The 27,669-nt window shown below is 45.3% G+C and overlaps 2 protein-coding genes across 3 annotated transcripts in view; one reads left to right on the forward strand and one right to left on the reverse strand.

The window, feature by feature from the left end:
• Window positions 1-9,150, forward strand: part of apbb2b (amyloid beta (A4) precursor protein-binding, family B, member 2b) — a 44,712-nt gene extending 35,562 nt beyond the window's left edge. The window contains exons 1-7 of one of the 2 annotated variants that reach the window (XR_013504286.1): window positions 1,003-1,128; window positions 3,001-3,088; window positions 3,424-3,507; window positions 3,642-3,757; window positions 4,238-4,417; window positions 6,010-6,514; window positions 6,566-9,150. Coding sequence is in view for 1 of the 2 variants with exons in the window: in XM_078282550.1 (XP_078138676.1) it covers window positions 1,014-1,128; window positions 3,001-3,088; window positions 3,424-3,507; window positions 3,642-3,757; window positions 4,238-4,417; window positions 6,010-6,180 (754 nt within the window). In the remaining variant the exon portion in view is untranslated. Of the gene's footprint in view, window positions 1-1,002; window positions 1,129-3,000; window positions 3,089-3,423; window positions 3,508-3,641; window positions 3,758-4,237; window positions 4,418-6,009 lie in introns of those variants that run through there. The other variant, XM_078282550.1, reaches the window with a different exon arrangement.
• Window positions 9,151-10,129: 979 nt separating this feature from the next.
• On the reverse strand, window positions 10,130-22,216 carry LOC139921231 (putative methyltransferase NSUN7). Its single transcript, XM_071911425.2, has 13 exons — window positions 22,204-22,216; window positions 21,887-22,084; window positions 20,990-21,157; window positions 20,253-20,311; window positions 19,185-19,321; window positions 18,781-18,933; window positions 17,988-18,171; window positions 16,950-17,163; window positions 16,257-16,400; window positions 15,975-16,076; window positions 15,557-15,674; window positions 13,589-13,700; window positions 10,130-11,164 (listed from the first exon to the last, which is right to left on the reverse strand). Exons 1-13 carry the CDS (start codon window positions 22,214-22,216, stop codon window positions 10,130-10,132), a joined length of 2,637 nt encoding a protein of 878 aa, XP_071767526.2.
• Window positions 22,217-27,669: the final 5,453 nt, after the last annotated feature.

Here is a 27,669-nt window from a genome sequence, read left to right on the forward strand (position 1 = left end):
GTCCTCCTCCTTTCCTTCCCCCGGCTTCCTCGGACACAGAGAGAGGTAAACAGATACTCGCATTCCTCCGCTTCATTCCTCCTCTCTCTCCATCATATTCGTTATTGTTTAATTTCCTCGGCTTCTCGTTTCCCCCCCCCCCCCCCTCTGTCTTCAAAGTGCTTCTTGATTGTGTACACTGTTCCCGCGCACACACACACACACACACACACACACATACAGATGTAGGAAATGAAGGTGACCTCCGCTATCCTGTCTCCCAGCAGTTTTAAAGTACACACACACATACACACACACACACACACACACACACACACACACACATGCACACACAGTTTCTCCCAGGGGGTCGGCTGAGAAATCTTGTTAACCTTGAGGCCCCTGGTTCCTATTGCATTGCATTAAACAGGCACACAGCTCCGAGCAAGTTATTTCGATTGGTTTTACATGCATTTATACAAGTTTAAATCTATATGTCTGTGTGCTGTATCGGTTAACGTGGTGCAGCTATATTTCTCCTCCAAAGCACTCCCACGTCTCTATTCCTCAATCCCTCCTTTATCCCGTCCATCTTCTTTTTATTCCTTCTTTTCAGCGGTATTAAATTGTTTTCAGGTCCAGTGGGCCCAGGGGAAAGTTGCTCCCTGCTGTCACTCTGTTCAACTCCCCGCTGCATCACACTGCTCTATTGATCCCCGGGGTCTATCGACCTGAGTGTGCGTGTGCGTGTGTGTGTGTGTGTGTGTGTGTGTGTGCGTGTGTGTGTGTCCTGTGTTCATCAAGCTGAGAAAGGTCAGCTCATCTCTCATCTGTTTCTCAGCGCTGTCAGTCTCGAGTCTGGACACACACGCACACACACACACACACACGCATAAACACTCCTACTTCATCATTCTTGCCGTATCGTTCTTGTCCCCACTAGTTCAACAAACCCTCCTCTTCTTCTCCTCTTCATCCATCATTCCTCCCTCCTTTCTCCCTTCGTTAACCCTCTGTTTTTTCCTCGCCCGCAGGGACTTTGCGTACGTGGCGCGGGATAAAAACACAAGGATCCTGAAATGTCATGTGTTCCGCTGTGACACGCCCGCCAAAGCCATCGCCACCAGCCTGCATGAGATCTGCTCCCGGGTAAGAAGTTTGTTAGTTACGATGCGCTGAAGGTCATTTTCACAACTCATTTGAAACCGATACTGTGTATTACTGCAATACTGAAACTCCTAGAGAAATAAGAAAAGGGGGAACCGCTTCTAAAGCCAAAAGAACACATTTATGCAAGCCAACAGTCACAGAGATGAAAATGTAGACAATCTGCAGATCTGCTGCCTGAGGAAGAGTGTATCCAGTCAACATATTTAAATGTGCTGCCTAGTGTGCATGTATTGTATGGTCATGTTTAGTATTCCACAGCCTGTGTACACATTTCCATGGTTGTATCCGCAGGTCCTGAAAAAGCCTGAAAAATCCCTTAAATACATTACAATACATTACATACAATTATTAGAGGTCTTATTTTTTCACCATACAATGACAGATTTCTTTGCACTGCATGCCCACTCTGAGATTAATATAGAACAGGCTTAGTAGTACGGTATGCAAAACAGTTTTTTTTGTTGTATCTGCTTTATTTACTGAACAAACTTGGACTTCATGGACTTTCCTGTTGTCGTTTTTCCTTACACTGCCCATTTAGAGTTTCTGAATTTTCATTAGCGATGTTTAGTGGGAAATACGATGGTTTTGCCAGCCTTGTTTCTTAATTTAGAGTTTCAATTTGTCTTTAATTCAATTAGTTTGGTTTGGGTTTCTGAAAGCTGCAGATACTCTGTTCGACCAAGCTTGAACAAATCGTGTTCTTTTTGCATTAGAGATGGTTCCCCTCTCCTTTATATTTCTAGTTTTTTGCCCCCTTGGGAGCCATTTGCCCTTCTCCACATTCTTCATGGTAATACTGACACTCCTACATCACACAGCCAACCTGTAGTGTAATAATAATAATAATAATAGTAATAGCTTAGATTTATATAGCGCCTTTCAAGAGACCCAAGGACGCTTTACACAGTGAGGCAGACAAAACAAATAAAACAAGAACAGAAAACAATAATAGCAATAATTGCCTGGATGAGAGAGTTAACTAGAGGCCATGGGCCTTGGTTAACAGGTGGGTTCTCAGGATTTTTTAAAAAGTGTCCAAAGATGGGGCGTTGCGGATCTCTGCCGGGAGAGCGTTCCAGAGGGTGGGGGCTGCCACACTGAAGGCTCTGTCCCCAAAAGATCGCAGGCTGGTGTGGGGGGTGGAGAGCAGACCCGTGTCTGAGGACCGCAGATTCCGGGACGGGGTATAGGGGTGGAGGAGGTCAGATAGGTACTGGGGGGCGAGGGCATGGAGGGATTTGTAGGTGAAGACCATCATGTCCGTCTAATACAGAGTGACTTGTTGGAGGGAGAAGAAGGGGACAGAAAGCAAGATGGAGGCAGGAAGAGGGAGAACTGGTCACAGCAGGGGGCGTTGAGATGTAGATTTGCTGTGACAATCTCTTTGATTAATGACATGTATAATTTATGGATTGCGTATGTGAGTTTGTGTGTGTGTGTGTGAGAGAGAGAGAGAGAGAGAAAGTGTGTCTGTGTGCATGCATATTTCTGTGCCTATTCGAGTGGCACTGCAGGAAAAGCTTTTACCCTCCTTTAGAAAGACGGGTGTGACCTGGTTAATGTGTGTGTGTTTGTGTGTGTGTATGTGTGTGTGTGCGCGCGCACGCACTCCCCAGGTGAAACGGGTAGATAGCGTGACAGTATCGGGGTGAAGCTGCTCCAGGCTCCTTCAGCTCCTTATTGACTTTTTTATCTCTTTTTTTCTCCCCTATCTTCTTTCACTTAAACAAATTTTTCCCTTTTGTCTCTTCACCCCTGCTTCCCTGTGTCTGTGCCACTGAATCCCATTTCTTTTCTCTTTTTACACGCCATTTTCTCATACCTCTGTCTCTCTGCCTCTCCCTCCAGATAATGACAGAGCGAAAGAATGCCAAAGCGATGGCTGGAGGCTCTCTCCAGGACAGGATGCAGGCAGGACTAGACCTCCCTTTACAAGGTAGGCTTCAGACGCACCTCACTCACTCTCTGTGTATGTGTGTGTGTGTGTATGAATACCTGTGTGTGTGTGTGTGTGTGTGTGTGTGTGTGTATTGTGCTACATTGCTGTGTACTGTATAAGATCAGGTGAACTTTATTGATTCCCAAGGTGATATTTGGTCATTGCAGGAAAGAACAGGATCTCACATTATCAGATTTACAGAGTAGATGTGCACTTGTGTTAGCTGTTCACAATAACTTATGTACATAAACATATGCAATTATAATAAATGTATGCAAGTATATGTGCGCTCATATGAGCACCTAATCAATGTGTGTGTGTCTTCTCCCCAGCAGAGTTCCCCACACCAAAGACAGAGTTGGTACAGAAGTTCCAGGTGCTTTACCTTGGGATGATGCCTGTGGCCAGACCTATAGGTAGGTTTAACACACACACAACAACACACACACACACACACACACACACACACACACACACTCAAACGAGATGCAAGTATTTGACAGTGTGATTACAACTTAGGTATGTTTGTTTTCAACCCCCTCCCCTCCAGGCATGGACATCCTGAACGGGGCTATAGACAGTCTGGTCGGTTCCACCAGAAGAGAGGACTGGGCTCCGGTCGCCCTCAACGTGGCCGACGCCACTGTCACCATCAGCAAGGACAAGGTCAGTCACACGCGTCTGCCGCCGCCCTAATGCCCGTCCATATTCACCTCACGTTTCCCATAACTGCTTCAACACGAGACGGAAAGTGGACAGACAGTCGAGTAGAATCTAATCCCACCAGAACTACTCTGTCTAAAAAAATCCACAGAAAACAGAAGACAGTGGTAGTGACAGTTGGGGATAATAGCCTAGAGGTTAGAGAAGCAGGCTTTTGACTGGGAGTTGTTGGTTTAAATCCCTGCAAAGAAAACAACCACCACTGTTCCCTTGAGCAAGGCACTTCAACTGTTTAACTGTATGAATATAAAGCAGGCTGAAGCTGAACAAGAGGATGTATGAACAGAGCATGTTTTTCTTCCCTGCGTTTCAGAAGGACACCTAACTTAAAGCTAAATGTAAATCTTACGTGCCTGTAGCGTGTGTGTACGTGACTTCAAACCGTTTCTGGCCGATGTTACACGCAGCAATGTTTCTCACCAGGAGGAAGCGGAGGTGCTGGTGGAGTGTCGCGTGCGTTTCCTGTCCTTCATGGGCGTGGGGCGCGACGTGCACTCCTTCGCCTTCATCATGGACGCGGGCGGGCAGCGCTTCGACTGTCACATCTTCTGGTGCGAGCCCAACGCCGGGAGCGTGTCGGAGGCTGTGCAGGCAGCGTGCATGGTGAGTCACTGCAGCAAAACACAGCAGTCTGGTGCAGACCTAACGGTGCGACTCAACTATTCTCTGAGCCAACTCTAACTAGGTTAGCTCAAGGATTTAAGGAATGACATTTGTCTGAGTGTGTGTCTGAGGCAGCGAAGACAGTGTGGGGTTGTTCACTTTGCTTGAGATCAGGACTTACAGCAGGCAATGCTGTGAATTATCCATGAATACTAATTAGGTTGGCATTTTGAGAAACTCATCAGGTTTGGACTAGTCTTTAAATTGGCGTAATTTGAAAGCTGCAGATACTGTAATAGAACTGGTAGTTTCAGCTAAACAGAGGGATTAGTACATAAGTATGAAGAAAAAACACTCAATGGATTCTCTTTTTCAAAATGTCTTTTCTTGAAAAATGTTTTTCTTCAGGCAGACTGAAGAAATCCTCCATTTAGGACTTAAGGCCTAAGCAAAAGCACACACAGTCTTGACAGAAAGATACTTAGATATTAAGAGTGAAACACAAAAGAAGAATCAAGTCACTTGATTCTTATGCATAGCCTTATTTTAACCGGCCGGCCTTGATTTAAAATGACTGTAACGTGTCACTGAATAGGGCCTTGATGAAAGGGCTCTTTAATCCTTAATCGGACCTATGGGATAGACTGCAAAATACTTGCAAGTTGCAAATCGTATTTAAACCAAGGCCATCCACTTTAAGTTCAGACAAAGATAGACAATTAGAGTCCCTTGTTCCTGAGAGTGCATGTCCTTGCCAGTGGGTTAGTATGGGATTTGTTTTTCAGTCTTGGCAGATGGGTGTTTTACTGTCCAACCCGTACGCTCTATTCAGGTTGAGATGAGACCCTCCATCACTGCCCTGTTCTTTTAAAACTTCCATTCAAATCAAGTGCAGCCCCCTAAAGTGAAAACAAAGCTATATGTTCAACACCACTGGCTTCTGAAAAGAGACGTCCTTGCAAGTCATCGTATAGATTTTGTGCTTCACTCTTCACAGTTCAGCGTTTTACATTGTATTCTGCATTGTTCACTACTTGGCAGAAAACTTTAGTAACCATTGTATAGAAGCTATAATACCCTCCCAATGTGTTTTTTGTTATATCACCATCTTACCCATAACCACGATAAAAGATGCCCCTCTGTGGTGCTGCTACAGTATAATGCAGCCCATTAGTGGAGGTTACTCATCTTCCTCTGCCCCGCACTTTGTGTGAGTCACAGGATTAGCAGACTTCTGGCTGTACTATTGATCCGCCCATCAGAACTTTAGATATATGGACAGACACACACACACACACACACACACACACACACTAAAACTGATTCACGGTGACAAGAGACCATCAATCATTACTATTGATCACAGCTACCAGCCTGCACCAACCCAGCTTTTCCTTGGCAGGCACACACACACACACACACACACACACCACAGTCGTGTACTCAGCAGCTGTAACTCCCTATTATTTACAATGTGTCTCTCTTCCTCCCTCCTTCTCTCTCCGTACCTTCTCATTTCCCTCCACCCACGTCTTTTCTGTCTTTTCCCATTCTCCCTCTCTTCACACCTCCCCCTCCCTCCACCCCTTCAGCTGCGGTACCAGAAGTGCTTGGTGGCACGGCCCCCGTCCCAGAAGGCCTGCGGCTCTTCGCCCCCTGGCGACTCGGTGTCCCGCCGGGTCTCGACCAGCGTGAAGCGGGGCGTCCTGTCTCTCATCGACACCCTCAAACAGAAGAGACCCGTCACCGAGCTGCCGCAGTAACCACAGTTAAGCGCCACCAGCTCCCCGCCACAACCCCCAGTCACCATGGTAACCAGTCGCATCGCTGCCAAAACCCGTCAGTGGGAATGCACCACTTCGCCACCACAGACCCCAGTAACCATGGAAACAGAATAAAGCCCCAGGGGTTGGGGAGCCGCATCACGATTCTTGCGCTTAAGTAAATTTGAATTTCACTTCAAGAGTTTGGAAGTTATCAGGAACTGGGCCTCTCAGCTCTTGAGCAGCAATTCAAGTCTGTCTCCCCAAAATAACTGAGATGAATGAGACTCCCAATCCCACACCAAGAAGAAACCCTCACAGCAGCAGGCTACAGGTGGCGAGCCCAAGACCAGTGCGGCAACAACCATGAGAAACTATTTCACAGAGTCTGAATGATGATCGTAAAGGTGACAGTGTACATAGAAGTAACTCTCATCCCCCTCAGCGCAGAGAAGGAGTGAGGAGAGAGAGCAAAAAAATGAACAAACTGATGAACAAAGAAGGAGGAAGCGCTCCCTTGAGCACAGAGCGGACGCATCGCTGCCTGAACTCTTGAACTCTGACCTCTCCATGCTCTCAGTGTCTTTGTGTCCGTGCCTGTGCCGCCAGCATGACCTCGCACACCTGGCCACACCCCCCCCTTTCATTCACTTTGGGTATCCTGTTAGTCTATAGCGGCTTTTGTGTCTCTGTCCGTTCCCCGTTAACCTCAGTGCACCGCAATGTAAAGTGAACGGAAAAGTTGGGAATTGCGAAAGCCATCGTGTTACTTTCACTTCTCTGATTTTCTGAATGAAAGAGGGAAGCCACTACAGACTAATGAGACTAATGAGATTCGGCCCTCACCTTCCCAGTCCACAACACACCCTGAGCTGTTCAACTGATCCTGCATGAACTTTTTATATAAACGTGAAACATTCTAGACAATAGCGATACACTGCTGCTGCTTTCAGAGACTGAAGGGGTGAGAAATAAAAGTTGGATTTTGTTTTCCCGTCTTTTTTTTTTGTATTTGTCGTTAATTTCTTGTCTAGTCGGCAAGAATCGTCTAGTCTGGCCTGGACGGTCTGAACGAGCGGTGACCCTTCACCCGGAACATCTTTCATACGCTTCCCGTTTACTTCTCGCTTCCCACGCTTTTGTTGTCCCTCGGAAAATGACAGACGGACGATAGCCATAACGGAGGACGGGAGAGAGGGATGGACAGAAGGTTGCCCCTCCCTCCTCTACTCCCCTGCTCTTTCCCTTTCCCCCGGACCAGTGCTAGGCTGCTGCACCCAAACCCAGGAGAGAGATCGGCATGCTGCTGCTCTTTGATACACACGACTGACTGTTCCTTTTAAATCCCACCTCAGCATCAGTCCTTGGAGACTTCATGCCCACCAATAAAAGGGGATCGATTGACGAAGTAAGACTGGCTGGATGAATAACTGCAAAGAAGACCGGAGGAATGTGCTTTTATACCTTGGCATGGTGACGTTGTTTTTGTACACAGCTGAGCTCTGAACTAAGTGATGAACTGTGAGGATGTGAGGAGGAGAGCAAGCGATTCACCTCCGGCCTCGGCTGTTTTCAGGAGGAAACCCAACAGTGACGTGTCGACTCAGCGTAACGGGACTTTCCAGGGCTGCTATCTCTCTGTCTCCAGGGTTCTGGTCACTTGAATGCGCCTTCTGTGGTTTTTTTTTTTGTTTTTCATTGCCTACTTATGTCCGTTTTCATCAGTGCCACTAGATCACTTGCTTTGGTCTGTTTTCAGTGTTTTTCTCACTCAAATCTCAATTCGACTCCGCTAGCTCCTTACACCTCTTGATCTGACAAGCTTTGATCAGTATAGGCAATATGGTAATAACTGTTGCTAGCCACTGAAGCCCCACCTTCCCTCTATGCTTCATTAACATTGCAGGTTTTTGTCAAACAATTCCTCTCGGAGGAAGGGCAACAGTGCATCAGAAGTGCAAAGAGCACATGCATATTGAACCTCTGTAGTCTTTACATGTGTATCTGTAACATGTGTCTTGCTCATTGTGGCCATGTGTCTTTTGAAGTCCATAGTTACCAGATGCACAGGTTGTAGGAACTAGAGCAAGAATTGAGATTCCGATGAGATAATTCAACCACAACGCCTTCTTTTGTCACAGGACGTTGAAATGTGAATGAGACAAGTTTGTGTGTATATAATATCCATATAATGTAACATTTGGCATTAATCATGTTATAAGCTATCTTTTCATTTTGAATGTCTGTAGTTTTCTATTATTTTCTTTCGATGAAACGCCTTTTTTTGAGAACTCACCAAATGGCCAAAGTGTAAAATATTGATATACATTGTTGTAGATAAGAAAAATGCGAGAGCAAATATCGAAAAAACGGAGAAGGAGAAGTGATCAGAAATTTTCACAGTTATCAATTAAGTTGATACAGAAGTTAACTGAGCAATTATCTATGCATTCTTTTGATCTCAAGAAATGGAAAGTCATAAAAAGCCTTGCATGCCCTTGGACGGTTGAAAGAACGACTGTATGTACTGAACAGAAATATTTTTTATTTTATTTATTCTATTTTATAAAGGTATATACTGATTTTATTAGGTCGGGCAAGTAAGTCTGTTGACTCGGTCTCATTGTCTCAATCCCTGGTTAACTCACAGTGCTACCAACAAGCTCCGCTTTGCAGAGGAAGGCAGGTAAAGGAATATATCTTCACCTTGTACAGTCGACTGAGAGGCTGGGAGGCTGCTGCTGGGCTGGATGTCTGTGGATGATGAAGAGGAGGATGATGATGATGATGATGATGATGGTAATCGTAGTAGACTCCCAGCCTCTCTGTCAAGCTCACACACATAAAACAAATACAAACACACACTCCATTCCCCACAGATTGGACGTGTTGGCTTCCGTTTGCTGCTCACTGATTTGTACACCATATCAATGTAACCTATTGTGAGAATAAACAGCATTATAAAATATACTACCTGGCTTTTCTTTGTGTGTGCGTGTGTGTGTGTGTGTATGTGCGTGTGTGTGTGTGTGTATGTGCGTGTGTGTGTGTGTACAGTACATACTATATATGTGCATGATGAAGTCATAACCTGGGTTTTGTGTTTTGGCCTGACCAGAGATGCAGTAGAGCGTAAACGAACCTAAACTCAGTTTACCATTTGTCAAATAGAATTTACTTGCCTGTTTAAGCTGCATCTTTATCTTTATCTGAATCTTTATGATATAAAAATCACAGTATACATTATAGTACACGGTCTCCAGCTGATGTAAGTTACAGGAAAAGAGGGTATTTTCTATAAAACAAAATAAAAATTCATGCTTTTCTGAAAATTGGATTTTTGTTTACAGAGGTGGGGACTCGAGTCACATGACTCGGACTCGAGTCAGACTCAAGTCACAATTTGAATTGCATGAGACTTGATGTATGAAGAGAACACTTGAGACTTGACGACTTGGGTTCTGGTGACTTGGGACTTGACTTTGATGACTTGAAAAGGTTTCTAAAGTCTTGACAAAAGATCTTGTGTTTGTGTAAATGACTTGAAAGAATCACTTGAAAGTGATGAGATTTGTTCCACTAGACGACTGAATTTGAATTGTTTTCTGAACTTGTATGGAATGATTGAATTTATTGAAGTTGAAACTGATTATAGAAATCAATGATGCTCATGATGCTCTCACCAAGTTTTTATTATATTAAAACCATATTGCATTGAAAAGTCCTAGATATTTAGTTTTCTGTAAGATATTAAATATAATAATACTGGACTCTTGATTTGTTCTGACTTGACTTGGTGTTCTACATTTAGACTTGAGACTTGACTTGAGACTCGAGCAAAGTGGACTTGGTCACCTCTGTTTGTTCATATCGGTGGTTGTTATTGCCTTACGATCATCACCATATGACTGGAGGCCATAGCTCTCCCACCGTCTAATTCACCACTACGTCACTGAGCCTGATCCCCCAGTTTGTCCTGGCTGGACAGAGAGGCTGAGGAGGAGGAGGAGACAGAAGTCTGGGTGAGCTGAGCGGGGGAGGCCCGGGACGGGGCGAGGGAGACAGAACCACCGCTCCTGCTGCTCAGAGAGCTGAAGGTCGGGGAGGAAGCGGGCGGCAGGACAAAATCTACAGGCTTCAACGCTTCCTGCATCACCGCCGCCTCCTTCGGTCTGACCGCCTTCCCCGCGCCCTTACGCGGGCTTCCTGGTTTAGCCACGACCTTAAATGTTTTTTCTGCTCTTTTGGAGGCTGTGTGGGGAGCAGGGGGAGCAGGGGGAGCGGGGCGGTCCGGTGACAGAGGTTTGCCGATGGGGGAAGCAGTGCTAGATATGTGTTGTTGTGATATCATCGTCGGTGGATCGTCGGTGAGCGTGTTGGCATGGGGCGTGACTGGGGAGGAATGGTGGGAGGAATTGTGGGAGGGGTTTGGAGAGGGTGTCAGAGTTGGCACAAGAGAAGCGAGCTGGTCTCTTGGCTTTCTTTTAGCTGGACCTCGAGGCCTTAGGTGGACTTTCCTGTTCGCTGGTTTCTTCCTGAGGCGGTTAGGACGAACCTTGGAGACCATGAGAGTCCTGCGGGTTTGCTTAGGGCGCCGTTTGGGCTTGGCCTTACTTCCCTTAAGCCCTCTCCTCTTCCCTACCTTCGTCCCCTCAACCTCTTCATCATCACCCTCTTCCCCCTCCTCTTCCTCCTCACTACCCTCGTACTCTCCCTCACCCCTCTCTTCAAGGGTGGACAGTGCGACCGGGAGGACACCGTCGCCGCTTCCCGGATCTTCACCAGTCGCAGGATCAGTTTCCGTCCTCTCCTGGCTGGAGGGGGACGAGGGTTTGCCGGCGGTTGCAGGCGCGCGGCTCTTCCTTCTTCTTCCCTTTTTACCGGTTTTTGAATTGTCCCCGGATGGGACAATTCCACCCAGGAGGCCCTTCGCCGCTGCCCTCGCCAGCACGTCCTGGACTGTCTCTACCTTAGTGGGATCCACCTGGGAAAAGAGAAAGAGAAGGAAGAGAGGAAAGAGGGGGGGGGAGGGTGGAGAAAGATAATGGAGAGAGAGAGAGAGAGAGAGAGAGAGGAGACAAACCGAGGACAGTTAAGATCCCATGTGAAGATACAACACATTAAAATTACAGGTCTCAAGGGGGGCATAGCACCAAGGAGATCTATACAGCACAACAGGAATGCTGTAGAAATGGGCCACATCCATAAAGTGAAACTGCAGAGGGAGGGGGGGGGGGGGGGGGGGGGGGGGGGGAGGAGGGGGTGTGTGGGGGGGGGGGGGGGCGGGGGAGAACTTGAAAGGGGGGAGGAGAGATCGCAGGGGGGTTTGATGGCTTTCAGATCCCCACAGAGCGGGTCTGGGACATTATTTCAAAGGCAGCGTGATAGTTACGGTCCCTAGCCACTTATCCCTCCCTCTCTCCCTCCCTCCCTCTCTCCCTCCCTCCCTTGCTTCTCCTCACTACAGAGAGAAAACAGAGGGAGGGGAGGGAGGGGAGAGGAGAGGATTCCTAATGTGTCTATATGTTTTACAGGGAACTAAACTATTGAGATACATTGATTTAGGGCAGAAACATGACAGTGTAGCTAGTAGTCCACGGCAACACTGGCACGCACACACACACACACACACACACACACACACACACACACACACACACACATTTGGCTGGCATGACACAAATGCACACATGCAGGGAGAAAAGGGTGTCTTCATCCGCAGTGGCATTTAAACAGAGTAGAAATCCTTTTAAATCTCCTCTAAGCCTTCCCCTTTCTCTCTCTCTCTCTCTCTCTCTCTCTCTCTCTCTCTCTGTGTCTCTCTCTCTCTGTCTCTCTCTCTCTGTCCACCAGTCTGTCTGACTGTGTCCGCCTGTATCTCCATTTACTGTCTCCTCTCTAATGAAAGTTGAATTATGTTCAGCACAGCACTTAAAACACTGCAGATGCATATTTTATTCTACCCGGTCCCATTTGTGTGTGTGTGTGTGTGTGTGTCTGCTTTTATAGAACTTTTTATTTCCATTTCGACAGCGTTGTCCTCTCTATTTTATGCATCGAGTCATTTGTAAACTTCACAACCTTTGTTATACTGCCTATACAGTGCAAATTGAATCTTAGGTATGAATGATCACAGCCTGTCAGACGTGTTTGACAGATGTGATTTTACAGTTTTGTTTTTCAGAGGTTTTTAGACACACAGCTCCCATCCATTTCTAATGAAGATGTCTGCTTCCCTGCTGTCTCCCCATGATTTTCCATTATTTCCCTGAGAGAGACTGCAAGGAAACCTCTCTCTGTCTTTTTTCATCCTTCTTCTCCTCTCTCTCTCTCTCTCTCTCTCTCTCTCTCTCTCTCTCTCTCTCTCTCTCTCTCGCTCTCATGTAACTACATCAGATCCCTTGAAGCCACAGTTGGAGGAGTGTGGAGTCATTCATCTGTGTAGCGGTGAAGCACCTTACCAGTTGCAGCGTAATTGAATCAGCAGCTGTAGCCCTGATGTGATTTGGCTCATTGTGGGAGTGACTGCAGATCTAATTAGAGATGATTATTAGATTTAACACTGCTGCACTGCCACCGGACAGGTGAGCAGTACCTGACCGTGTGTGTGTATGTGTGTGTGTGTGTGTGTGTGTGTGTCGGTGCCTGTGAGTGTGTGTGTGTGTACTGGAAGGAGTCATACACACACACTCAGTCCCCTCCCTGCACCATTTCTGAGATCCGCAGGGGATCAAAGGAGCAGCATCTCATTTCCCTCTGTTGTATTTTTCTTCTTTTTATGAGCGGGGGAAGAGGAGAGAAAGGGGGGGGGGTAAATGGAGGAGAGAAGGGACGCAACAAGACCAGCGGGGTGGGGGGGTGGGGGGGGGGGGGGTTGAGGAACGATACGGGGAATTATCCATTCATCTTTCCTCTAAACTACTGGAATGTTTTAGCGGCTCAGGCATATTTCATCTTTAACTTGTCTCGTTTTTTATGGAGTATTGGAATAACGCTGCGGTTTTGCAGTGGGGTAATAGTGTGATAGAGTGTGTGTGTAGGTGTGTGCGTGTGTGTGTGTGTGTGTGTGTGTGCGAGTGTGCTTGCAGACAAGCAGAGCCGGCCGACCTCCCAGCAGACAGACAGTAAAAGAGTGCAGCCTCAGCACTACTGGAAGGTCTTGTCCCAAAGCAATCACACACACACACACACACATACACACACACACACACACACAAATTCAACACAACACAAATTCTCTGTTTTTCCCTCACTCTGTCTCTCACATCCTTGCCCTCTATATTTCTCTAGCTTTCTTGCTGTCAATCTCTATGTCTTTCACACACATTCTATCTATTTCTTACTCTCTCTCTCTCTCGCTCTCTCTCTCTCTCTCTCTCTCTTTCCAACCTCTCTCTCTCTCTCTCACCTCTCTGGCCAGGCGGGCTATGAAGCAGCCGTTGGTGTGTTGAGAGGCTTCGATCCTGAAGAACTTGTCTGTTTCTGACCCAGCAGCTTCAGAGAGACCCGGAGCGCTCAGCCTGAGACAGCAGCACAGAGGAGGCAGGAGGACTTCAACTCATGGAACAAGTTGTTAAAGGTGTTACGTGTGGCATTTCAGCATCAATAATCCATTACCACATTCATTTTGCATTTTACACTGTGTGGGATGAAGCAATGCTAATTCATGAAATGTAATCAACACAGCCTGCACAGTGTGCTGGATCAGTGGTTGAGTGAAATAAGTACTGGAATAACTGAGGTGATCTTCTCATCACACATCGGTAAGTTGATAAGTGAGTTTATTTGACTAAAATAATAAGGTTTGGGTTTTTGGAGATGGATGAGAGCAAGTGAGAGAGCGGTCTGGGGGGTTTGAGGACAGAGCAGCCGGCGTGGAACAGACTCCCTGAAATCTCCTCCTTCTCCGCCTCCGACTCTTGGATTAACTGCCGTCCCCACGGCAACCGCGGCCCATCCTTTCATCAGCCTGGTTACTGTCCCTCTCATACAAATACAAATGTTCCCATGTTTATACAGCAAACAGTTTTTTTTCTCCGTCTCTCTCATTATCTCTCTCTCTCTCACATTACTCACACAGACACACACACACACACACACACACACACACACACACACTCTGTGCTCTAAACAATCACACACACTCGCACGGGGATATCATGAGATATATTTACACAAGACAAATATTATTTCTCTTTCTCATTATATCTCCCAGACATTACTCACTCATTCACTCACTCAAACACATACTCTTTCATTCTCTCTCTTTCTTTCTCTTGCAGTCTCTCCTGCAGTCTGTAGTTGAGATGAAGCTCACTACAGTCTATAATTGGGCTCTGCAGTTAAGTGTGCATGCAGTTATTGCATGAGCAGCTCTTGAGCTAAGCTATATGTCAATGAGACTATAAGGTTAGCTAATATATGCACTTTCATATCCTTAAATCTATCCTTATCATACTATCAGGACTGAAATCAGTTCTGTCCACTGATGATGTTTGCACTATGGAAGTGGATTACTAGTTTTTCTATTAATTACTTATGCTAACAGCAGGAGTACTGTAGTTTTACTTTTAGTCAAACAGTATGTAATTTGTGGCGATACATAATAATGTAAGCCTCTGCTTAGATTATACCTCAAATGCAGTGGATGAGCAGCTATCAAAGTAGTGGTTTAGCTGTCATACTTGTTGGCCAGCATAATAATAGTATGCTTAGATTATACCAAATGCCACAAAAGGCTATATGCTATGCTGGTTGCGTTCAATGCAATGCTTCAGAAAAGGTGAAGTGCTCTGCTGGTTAAGTTTTATGGTACGATTAAAGCTGCCATAGGTTTAGGTTTTATAAGTTGACATTTTGCTTAAATCCAGCAACGGTAATCCCCATGTTGGGTGAACATAAATCAGTAGATGATATGTCAGAATAGCTCCATTGCTCTGCTATTTTCTTGTCAAAGTAAATTTTGTGGCTGGGATATCTAACCAATTGAGGCACAGTGTGGAGCAGGAAAGCCTCGCTCTGAGTTGTCAATCAACTGTCTGGGTGGGTAGGAGGGGGGGAGAGGAGGGATAACTGTGTTAGTCTTACTCCTGTTTTCCTTCAAACTTGCCAACCGTGGCTTTTAAAAAAAAAAGCTAAGTGCTTTATGTATGGCCTGTGGTTGCTGAAACAGTTTACAGCCAATCTACCTTGTTTAGTCAAGTCAATTTCCTCATTACCTTTGTGGTTTGCGGACTAGCAATGAAAAGCCTGATTGGATAATGAAATAATTTAGAGCAGAGTCATGAAGCAATTTAGAACTCAGAAACTTATATCTAGACAAGGGTACTAGAGAGCAGGGGTGTGTGTGTGTGTGTGTGTGTGTGTGTGTGTGTACCTGAAGGGCAACAATTTGGGGTGAGTGTTTGCTTTCTCTAACACTCTTTTCACCAGCTGTTCATTTTCCTCAGGATACACTGAGCGCGTGCAGTAGACCACCGTCTGAACCTTAGGGACTGAGAGAGAGAGAGAGAGAGAGAGAGAGAAAATACACTGTATCAAGTATGGCAGTCTTTTCTGTTATAACACTGCTGGTGCGAGTGTGTGTGTGTGTGTGTGTGTGTGTGAGCGAGCGAGTGTGTGTACACGACTGTTCCTCGTATAACTGTCATCCGCCTTAACTCATCATATATTGCTCTGTATATTGGAGTGTTCAACATATTGTGTTTTACTGCATTAAAGTTATGTGTGTGTGTATGTTTGTGCGTGCGTGTGTGTTTATATGAGTGTGTGTGTGTAGGCTACTATACACTCACATGTGAGAGCGTGTGCTAGTAGCCGAGCCTGCTGGGCGGCCAGTGTGTGTATCTTGCTGTGGGACACAGAGCCTTGGGACAAGTCCTGCAGCAGATCACAGTCTGACAAAACACACATCATCTTAATATTACCAGCAGTATTTCTACAGTATTTTCTTCCTTTATGGTCTATTTCTTCCTACACTAATTTTCCCTGTCTCTTTTTTTTTACTTTCTCCATCCTCTTCCCTCCTTCCTCCATCCATCTCTCCCTCCCATCCCTTCCTCCCTGGCGCTGCGTACCTCCATGTTCGCTGTGGATGGTGTGCACTGGGTCGTTGAGGGCGGAGGACGAACACTGAGGCAGCACTATGATGACCTGTAAGCGCTGAACTATGCCGTCCCACTCGTCCAGACCACAGAACGGCTCTGACAGGACGCGTACGTCTGCATGGGACAAATAACATGAACACAAACATGCATACGCACAGCAAAGAGGCAATACAGTTAATTGAAGAATTACAGGCCGTTTACATCTTCTCCTACTCCAGTACCCATGCATGTAATGATAGTACAATATGTTATCTTACTTTCTGTATCTTTTTGAATGATTTTGACTCTTGTAATAGGGATGGGACGATGTATCGAAATTCAATATATCACAATACAAAACTGTGACAATACGTATTGTGGAGCAGAAAAATGAATCACGATATTAGCTACATTTTATTCTGTTGTAGTAATCACAAATGAGATGGCTTGCCCATCACAGTTTCACAAGCTCTCCATCCAAATTATATTATTTGCATTTTGTAATGACATTTTTAAATTGTTGTTTACATTCTAGTAAGCCAATGCCATTGCTAGAAAGATTTGTGACTCAGAAATAAACATAACTCTGCACAATAATTGTGAACCCTGTATTGCGTATCGAATCATATCGTGAGATAAGCGTATCGTCCCATCCCTACTCTTTCATGTCTTTTCATCACTCACTTTTGATGTCCATTTGTGTGAGTACTTGTTGTATCTCCTCTGTGTGTGCCGGTGTGTGATCGGCAGCGCACACTAACACTTTCCCCGAGCGGGCGGCGGCCAGGACGGCTACGTGAGCCACGGTCAGAGCGGAGAAGGCCCCCGTCACCAGGACGTCACTGTCGTCAGACAGCAGGGGGCGCAACGCACTCACCGCCACACACACACTCCTGTCCTGAAGAGAGGTGCAAATGGTTTCAGACACACGCAGCTGCACATAGATATTACGTCATTAATTCTAGCAAGGAGGACTATACTTAATTCTGAGTGTCTTTCCTATGTTGACCCGACAAGTCCTGTTCCTTTCAGCATTATAGACTGCTGTGCTGCTGATTGAGCTGATTCAGAGGCGTGCTGACTTCTTCAACTCATTTGCACTTATCGCCCACACTGGCTATACACCAGTGGTTCTCAACCTGGGGGTCGGGACCCCCCTACGGCGTCGCAAGATAATATTATGGGGTTGTGAGTTGATTTATGGGATAGGAAAAAACATATTTCTACTATACAAATTCATTATCATGTCTATATTTTCTGATGTTTCTCAAATTTTTGCATCTTGTTCTCGTGAAATACTGAATAGTTTTCAGCCTCTAGGCCTCCTCTGATAATTAATTAAATGAAAATCATTCTTTGCTGTTCATCACTCTACTGCAGCCTGTGAAGGGGGGGTGAGGGGGGGGGGGGGGTGAGCAGGCATCGCTTCGTTTTAAGGGGTCAGAAGGTAAGAAGGCTGAGAATAACCACTGCTATACGCATCACAACAGTGACTCCAACTGGAGTGCAAGGCAAACCATATGATCTGGGTCACGGCACTAATGTTACACACGTCAGTCACACTCGTAAGGACTGTATCTCCATTTCACAGTGAGCTTCTTCCCATCGTCAAACACATGAGTCCTATACCTGCCTGTAATTTGAAAGCATGTCAGACAGAGGATACTGAGTTTGACTTGTTTACCTACACACACACACACACACACACACATAGATCCCTACCTGTATGTTTATTGCATGTGTAACGGTGAGCTGGCTGTGCTGCAGCAGTGCATAAAGCTGTCGGGGGAAGACCAGTGTGTCTGGACAGAGGGCGTCCCTGCAGAACTCAGACTCCTTCAGGTCCATCACATTCTCCACCTCACACAAACCCTCACTTTGCAACACCTCACACACTTCCTCAACACTGCAGAGAAGATGGGGGGTGGGGGGGTGGGGGGGGGGTTAAGAAATGTTATCTGTCAGTTAGATCAAAAAAGTTTGATGAGGTAGAAACATCACTGAGTCCTCACTCCTACCAGAAGAGGATATTTTACAACAAGCGGTGTGAGTGTTAGGCTTGCAGCATCATCAGTGAGCCAACCCGCCCCAACCAAGGACTGTTTACTCCCTGGCTGTCTGCTGCTGCAGCATTCAGTCCTGCACCAATAGACACAGGACCACTTTTTACCCTCAAGCAGTAAGAATGCTGCACCTGACTCTCTCAAATAAACCCCAGTGAACTTCACTGACCATTAACCCCCAACAGCACCCGTCACTTTAAACTGACTGTGTGCCAGTCACTTTATTAACTGTGACTCTGTTAATTCTGCAACACTTGGATTCTATGCACCAGTCACTTTATACCTATCCTGCACTCCCATGCATCTCATAATCCCTGCTGATTAATACCCAAACACTGCGATTCTGTTAGTGCTGAAATACTTAAATTACCTGCGTCAGTAACTTAAAAAGTTAAACTACGAGTGTGGAATAATGAATGTGGGCTTTCCTGTGTGTGTGTGTGTGTGTGTACCTGTTCTTGAGTGTATTGACCCATGCGTACAGCGGCAGAAGCCTCGCTCTGTGTTGTTTGGTCCTGACAGGATCAGAAAGAACGCAAGAGACGCTCAGCAGATTCTGCTTCACCCTGCAGCGAGCTAGAGACGCCGCCAGCTTGATCTTACACCTGTGGTGAACACACACACACACACACACACACACACACACACACACCACAACGTGAAAACCTTGCAACTCCAATTTTGGTGATTTTCATGTTTTAACTTCACTTGAAGGATCACATGGTTCTCTATGGGTTGATAAAATCAAACACACACACGCACACACACACACACACACACACGCACGCACACACACACACACACACACACACACACACACACACACACACACACACACACACACACACACACACACCTGTGTAGACAGCTCTCTAGGTTCCTGACTTCCTGCAGAAGCTCCTCCCCTTCTTTCGCTGGACGGTCATGCATCAAAAACTTTCTGTCCTGGAGGTCGAACAGCATCACCATCGCCAATGGCAACAAGTCGGCGGACTGCAACACATGTATAACCGCTTTCATCATCACCACCATCACCATCATAAGCGTCATTATCATAATCATTATTGTCATCATCATCACTGCCATCATCTTCATCATTATCATCATCATCATCATCATCTTCTTTTTAAAAAAAAATGGTATTTGAGTTTTTCCACTATCCGAATATTATCTGTTGCCATACTTTCTGTCTTTACTTCACCCCAAGCCCTATCTGCTCTATCCTCCCCCTCCTTTTCTCAAGGTCTGTGTGTGTGTGTGTGTGTGTGTGTGTGTGTGAGAGAGAGAGAGAGAGAGAGAGAGAGAGAGAGAGAGAGAGAGACACACACACACACACACACAGAGAGGTAGAATATGTATGTGGCAGTGAAGGAGGTGTGTAGAATTATAAAGAGCCGCATAGTGGCTTTTATAGTCACACTGGCAGACTAACGACCTGTCAGCCCATTCTCTATGTTTCACCCATCCCTCAATAAAATCATTTACACACACACGCACACACACCAACACTCACACATAAAACACAGGAGCATACAGTACATGCATGTGCGCGTACACACAGACACACAAGACACACACAGGTTAAGTGCGTTTCTATGTCCATATATGTCATTACACAGTGTTTTATGGTGTCATTTGTAGTCTTCCAGTTGGAGAGTGCGTCTGCCTGTCTCCAGTATGCATCATTTACCACCTATAACCAGCCTGACTGCGCGCACATCTGAATACAAATGGCCTCTAACTACATCCCTCTCTCTCTCACTGCCACTCCACCATATTGTAACACACCACATTCATATGGACAGACAACAGCTAGATCATCTGAAGATGGATAACAGATCCTAGACAATTAAACAGTCAGTGAGTAAGTGCCAAAGACAGGTTTGGGCAGGTGAAAGGTCATGTCAAATCTGAAGGGACTCACAATTTGCTGAGAGGTGTGGAAGCAGCTGTCAATCATGATGTCCTCCAATAAATCTTGGTCTAGAAGGAAATCAATAATGTTTATGGATGGACAGTTTGTTTTTTATTAAACGCAGGCTGGATTTAAGTCGCTCGCACGCTTAACATATAAGGTCATACATGTAAATCTGTTTGTGTGTGTGTGTGTGTGTGTGTGTGTGTGTGTGTGTGTGTGTGTGCCCATGGCATGCTCTGTCTTATCATCTCCCACACAGACATCTGCGGCACCTCCAGCTCAAGCAATTTGCAGTCACACTGAGAAACGAAATATATGAATATATACTATTTAATCTACAGGCTGCAGTTGAAGCTGCTATTCAGAAGTGAATATTGGAGTTGACATATGCCGCTACTCCATGGCTATTCATTATGGAGATAAGGGGTTTCTTATAGGGAGTGGGAAAGGTCCGCAGAGGCGACAGTAGAATAGATCAAATTAATTTCTCCCTGGCTTCATGTTTGTCAGTCCGTCCTGTCCAGGCAGGAGACGAGGTTCAACTCAAGGCTCAAAACTAAATTTGGCTAAAGAAAAGATCCCAGCATTATCCTTAATTGTGGAAAACAACATATGAGTAACTTCAGAAACAACAGTGTGGAAAATACCCTCACTCACTCTCTCACTCTCTCACTCTCTCTCTCTCTCTCCCTCATGGTGTTTCATACACACATATAACCGCATACACACACACACCGCCATACATTTGAGTGTGCAGAAGGCGAGTTGGTAGGCCCGTCTCTGCGTGGTCTTGTCTCGGCTCTCCGGTAGCGGTGTGTCCATCTTCTTCCCATAATGCAGCAGTTCTTCTGTGATTGGCTTGTCCATACGCAGCCGCTGGAAAATGGCCGCCGCCTGCAGGTAGGTCTGATCTGACAGAGGAGAGACTGCCGGCAGAGAAGAAGAAGGGGGGAAGGAAGCGGGTGAGGAGGAGGAGGAGGATAGCAAGGGTGAGTAGATGTGGGGAGCACAATGGAGAGATGGAAGGAAAGGACAGGAGGGAAGAGAAGAGGAGGGGGAGAGGAGGAAACAGTGATGGTATGGGAAAAGAACATGGAAAGAAGAGCCGGGAGGAAATGAGAAGAAGTTACAGTGCATGCCCTGAAAACTGATACTGTTTATCGATACTGTAGGTGTGCTTTGCAAGACTGCAAGACTCCCTTACATAGAAAATGTTTGAAATTAGGTTTGGCAGTCGCTGAAAGAAAATGGTTTAAAATGATTGGGTTGGGTTGAAGATCCATTATAGGACAAAGTTTTAGAATTAGGATTTGTAAGGGGCTGAAGTGTATTAGAGCTATGTTTACTCCCATAGGCTTCATCTGGTGTCTACTGGAGCACTACAGGCAACTCTAGCCTGAGGCCACACACACTTGTAAGTGAGCTGTTGAGCTTCTGTTCTTTCATTTCACAATAAAAGCCCTTGGACATAGTCTAGTGTTGAGTTTCTGATCTTATCGCCACATGTCTGATTATTGTAACCACACTGCACTTACTACCTGCTCAGTTACAGATTGATTGATCTACTGTATTTAAAGTTTTAAAATGGGTATTCAATATCTATAATAGAACATATTTAAAGATTTAGGACTGTAACGTACCTGGGGAAGGAGAAGATGGATGCAGAAGAGGAGGATGGAGGGAGGAGAGCGGCTCCTTAGCGGTAGAGTCGGGTGATGAAGAGGTGGCAGTAGAGGTTGGAGACTCAGGCTCTGGATCTGTCTGATGGCTGTGGTCTTGGTTGGAGACGAGGAACTCCTCCATCACAGAACTGGTATTCACATCCACACTGGAGCTCACTGTCGAGAGAGGGAGAGCAGTGTGTATGTGTGCGCGCGTGTGTGTGTGTGTGTATGTGTGTGTTTGTTGCTTGCATATGTATGTGCAACAAAACTGAACAGCAACATAATGACCTTACCTTTGTCTGCCATGATCAAACCAAATAACCCAGATGCTTGTCAAGCGCTTCTGAAAACGCCAAGTTTCTCACTCTCTTTCTATCTCTCGCTGTTTATCTCTCTCTCTCTTTCACTCTCCTGCCAGTCTGTGCAAATACAAACTCTGAATCTGCAACTGAACGGAGACAAACACTGCTTGTTTACAGAGCTGAACCTGAGCTCTGTGGCCAAATGTAAATAAGACGCATAGCGTCAGTCATGGCTGACATGTGATCCACCTCCAGGTCTCTGCATGTGAGACGGTGTGGCTGTAAGCCACCACGGATAATTGGGTTGCTCCTGCTGCAATTAGGCAGCCAGTCAGATACATCAGCATGAATAAGTAATGGACCGCTGTCCGACCCCGGACAAAGGTCCACCTCTCCACTGACCTACTTCACTCTCCTCTCTGCAGCAGGTTGGGGGCTGCAGTGGGGACACACACACACACGCACACACACGCACACACAAACAAAAACAAACATATGCAAGCAAGTTTATATGCATATACATTTATATGCATACACAGAATCTGGTTGGAACCCTGTTGTGGGTATTCGGGTGACACGCACAATGGGTCACTTGACCGGAGTAAGAATTTGCACATAAGGATTAACATTCAAAAGAACAGGGACCACTAGCCTCTAATTCAACTGGATTAATGGAGAGAAACAGAGACAGAAAGTAATCGGATTTTACAGCGCTCATCAATATGTAAGCACAAAGTTGGAATTAACCAGAAATGGACGATGTGTCCAATAAGGCCATGTGAGTGCAAATGGAATAAATGAATGAATATCAAACAGCAGTGATTTAATGAGTGTGAAGCAGTCTCCTTCCTTCACAGGAGATACTGTAAGTCCACTTCGGAGGAGCAGAGATGGAAGAATAGGCTACAGCAGCTTAGTGTAAGCTGCATAGATGATGATGTGCTGTTTAAAATTGTATAGGAGGTCTTACCTTCGTCACTCAGATTCCTCCTCATGGGAACAACCAGCTCACTGTCTCCATGAAACGCAGTGCGGAAAGGTATCAAGGCACCTATTAACCACAAACTGTTATTTTCTATTCTAAAAGTCTTTTCCTGCATCCGTACTGAGTGTCATACCGTGGGCCAAATGAATTAACGTGCTTCGTACACCTCATCTCCCCTTTGTCATGCATGGCTTTGTTGTGAAACTCAAGCTTGAACATGCTGTCCTGTCCTGGGTTTGAAACGTCATGGCAACAATATGATAATGAAGGAGGGTCTCCCTTAGTGATAGACATAAAATAGGCAGATAATAGGCTAGACGATATAAGACGGCAGATGGATGCTTTTATCATCTAGCAATTATCATCACATATTATCACCCCCACCACTGGGCTCTTTGAAAGACTATGAGCACTTTGATAGATTGGTTCAATTGGTTCATGCCCTTTCATGTTTGGACAGCAGAAAAGAGATCTATTATACAAAAGAAAGTAATAGAAAGGGTGGAACTGATATCCTATTGTGACAGGCAATTACAGAAGTAGGGGAACGGGGGGAAAGGGAGGTTAATACACACCAGTGTTAGATTGCATGATATACATGCCAGCATACAGCACCATGTTTGGCCATTCCTGTATTGGACCTGTTGTGAAGTTCATTCATGTCTTCATGGTTGAGAGCAGGAAGACATTTATGTAGCAGGCAGGTGGGCTGCAGCTGGCTGGATTGAGGCTGCCCCCTACTGGGCAGCACACCACAGTACATCACACCTTGAAGCAGCACTTAAGATACCCTTGACATGACCTGTGCCCATACAGTACAAAGTGTGTCTGTGTGTGTCTGTGTGTTCATGTACTTCTATCTTTGTGAGAACCAATTTTGAGTTCAGAATGAGGACATTTTTGCAAAGAGAGGTGATTTTGTCAGTCCTGACAAGGCTAGTTTAGGTTCATGGCTTGGGTTTAGGGTTAAGTTTAGAATTAGGATTAGACATAATCAAAACGCATAAGCATTGCTCTGCAAAATAGGTAATATAATTATCATAAGTGGTGGACCATTTTGTTGGGAGTTGTGGACCATCTTACACATGTCTATGACTTTACCGTGGGACCAGCACCCCAACCTATCAGTTTAAGAAAGGCTGCTAGTAGCACCAGCAGTTCAAGTTATGCAGATCTAGGTGGGGCGGCGCCCTCTGTTTTCCAGCCACCACTTTAATGCAGGTGTGCTTGGTGTTTTATTGTTTGGGATTTGTTTTAATGAAAGGTGAAGAGAATAATTCCCTTCCTTAAATCAGGAGGAGAGTTTAAATGAGAATTCAATTATTGCTAAACTTAAAACAATTTGTCATATTGAACTCAAATTTTGTTTCGAACTGAGGTTGATTTGTTTCAGGCAGTTGACTAAGCATTATTCAAGAAATTAGACATGCCTTAATACTTGTTATTAAAGAATAATATTTGCTCTTATTTATTATATAAAGTCATCCTCACATCACAGTTTTGTATTAGTGAATGATCACTTCTGTCTCCTGTAGCCAGAAAATAGAGAAATGAGTTTGTCCCACTTCCTAATCTGTGATGTCATACAGCTGTGTAGTAAAATACAAAGCACACATAGGTTTAAAAAGAATTGTCAACAACAGTCTCATTTAAAATCAGACTAAAGATTCAAGTAGCAGATTGGAAGAGAGTGGTTAATGCTCACAAATATTGATTAGACCGCCCTGGCTAGACACATAACACATTATTAAAATTCTTAAATTGAGTGGCATCTGCCTTTAAATTGATGCTGGAGGTAAAAGCAGTGTCATGTTTCCGTCAGACCAACAGAGGGAGACCTTCTCCTGGAGGGTGCGAGCTCACCAGAGTTACAATGCAGCCTCATCCCTGCAGTGTGACCCATTTCAGAGCCACTTCGCTGCCTCTGCTGGGTCTGGGGAGTCGGCCATTCTGAATGTTTGCTGTCTGCTGGCTTCATAGCAAACTTTCTGCTGTAGTTTCGAGGAACGGAACGACCATGAAGAGAGTGCAGGTGCAGCTCAATCCCACCACACCTAACAGCAACTGTCACAGTACCCAGGACAGGCCTTAATCACATATGGAAAAGTCAGAATGATACATCAAGGATCAAATATGGTTGATTTTTATAGTTTACCAGTGCTTGGAAACATGAAGTGCTCTGCAGAAATAGCAGGAAGGGCTTTTATTATCAGTGTGTGGAAAACTGCGGGGACCATTTTGGGCCAAATGGGCCTCACTTCTCCACGGGTGAGAGTACAGCTGGAGAGATTATCCCATCCAACACGCGTCATCGATGTCGGCGCACAACAGGGCTCCAGTTGCTGTGTGTGTGTGTGTGTGTGTGTGTGTGTGTGTGTGTGTTTGTGTGTGTATGTGTGTGTGTCACAGCAACCGTATTCAATAATCGGCCCGGTTGGAGACGGCGGGTCGTGCGGCCGTAAGCCGACCTGGAATTTTCTCAATAAAGGTCTAATCTTTACTGGAAGCTGTACAGTGCAAGATGGAGTTTCTCTGCCTCTCTCTCTCTCTCTCTCTCTCTCTCTCTCCCTCTCTCTCTCTTTAATCAATCTGCAGCATATTGAGCAGCCAAATATACACACTCACACCCACCCAACCACTCACACCTCGTATCACACGGATCATACACTCTCATAATTAACCCATGTCTTCTACATGTGTGTGTGTGTGTGTGTGTGTGTGTGTGTGTGTGTGTGACTGTGATCTTTTACAGCGCCTGTGTGCGCCAGTCGTCTACCTTTCCTTTCTCCCACTTGAGTGACCTTGAGCTGGTTTACTGTGAAAAAAGGGACATGTACCCTATTATTTACATTGGTAGTGGTGTGTGTGTGTGTGTGTGTGTGTGTGTACATGAGGGTCAGTGGTGCTCATCAGGTTGGGTTTGGTTTGGATCTCTCTCACTCATCAAGACCCAATTAGACTCCATTAGAGCCACATCTCTCTCTCTCTCTCTCTCTCTCTCTCTCTCTCTCTCACACACACACACACACACACACACACACACACACGCATACAGTGCAGTATTCCACACAAGTGTAGGCCTTTACTATTGTCGCAAAGACGAGAACACTGTTTCTGCGCAAAGTACAAGGTCAGGACATGAAACGAAACGTTGTTGCCACATCACAGCCGTTTCTGCAACCGAGTTTGTCTGAATGATGAGAGGAAGAAACAAAGAGAAAGCGAGAGAAAAGAGGGAGGGAGGGAGGGAGAAAGATACAGACGGTTTTGAACAGATTAACATTCTAACAATGAGATCCGCCAAGATCCACCGAGCGAAGGCAGAGCAAGGCCGCAAACAAATTACATCAATTACAGGCACACACACACACACACACACATACCAGCTTTGCGCTATCAAGTGTTAGAATTTGACATCATAAAACCAGTTCACCAGATATAATAGTAACAGGATACATTCTTTCCTCCTCTCTCTGTTTTCTCTGCTGTATCGGCTGCTTGCTGCGGGTGAATGGATGCGCGGCCCCGTCTCTTTGTGCGTCTTTGTCGGCCGCTTGGAGTATCAGTGGAGTGTTTGCCTGGGAATCTCTGCTCTCTGTGTCTCAGGTCTCTCTGTCTATTGTACGGGGACCAGGGCAGGGTCTGAGCTGCTTATTGTGGGAAGAGCATGCTTTTGTTTACCCCCTGTGAAAAGGCACGGCGGTGTGTGTTAAACTGTGTCTTGTGTAAACTGCAAACTCACGGGGCCGCCGCCATTAACTCAGCCGGCCTTATGTTTGATGACGCTATGTAGGATTTCCCACTCTGACATTTTTTGTGAAATTAACTGTGCTCAATAAAAACACTGTCATGTTGCAATACTAATCCCAATGATCTGCTTCCTGTTTTCATTTGTCCTGAACGTTTTTTGATACAAGGGAAGTTGTGTGGTGAGCTGTTAGGCATCAAAAGCAACTGAAACATTCTACTGCTTACCTTAATGCTCAGGCTGTAGAATAATCACTGTCAACTCATTTAATGCTGATATTAGAGAAAGACTTGACTTTTAATTTTCCAACTACAGGAGCCTACACACACACACACACACACACACACACACACACACACACACTCACCACATCCACAGTATAAGGAGTTAAATGCTACATATTATGATGTATATTGAAAGAAGATATTGTATGGATGTGTGCAGGTGTGTGGTTTCTTCATTCTTAATTTTATAAACTTATCGTTTTTTTTTATTTATTTATTTTTATTGTGTACTTTAAATGTTTTTTGTATTATTGTATTGAAAAAAGAATAAAAAATATCAATCTGAAAATGTTATTATAAGACCATTGCACCAGATGTTAAGGTAGAAGGATAATCTACTGATCTGCCTACATACTGTTAGTGTGCAACCAAATTCCAATACACTACTGATTACACCTCTAATGATGATAATTAATAATAATGAGAGTTAGTTATCCTGG

Source organism: Centroberyx gerrardi, chromosome 3 (genome assembly GCF_048128805.1).
Source record: "Centroberyx gerrardi isolate f3 chromosome 3, fCenGer3.hap1.cur.20231027, whole genome shotgun sequence".
Taxonomy (NCBI): domain Eukaryota; kingdom Metazoa; phylum Chordata; class Actinopteri; order Beryciformes; family Berycidae; genus Centroberyx; species Centroberyx gerrardi.

Excerpts from the sequence above, each read along its gene's own strand:
- LOC139921231 (XM_071911425.2), bottom strand. Across the intron at positions 18,934-19,184 it reads CTAGAGAGCTGTCTACACAG|GTGTAAGATCAAGCTGGCGG; the intron begins GTGTGTGTGTGT and ends TGTTCACCACAG. Across the intron at positions 16,401-16,949 it reads CACACAAATGGACATCAAAA|ACGTACGCGTCCTGTCAGAG; the intron begins GTGAGTGATGAA and ends TGTCCCATGCAG.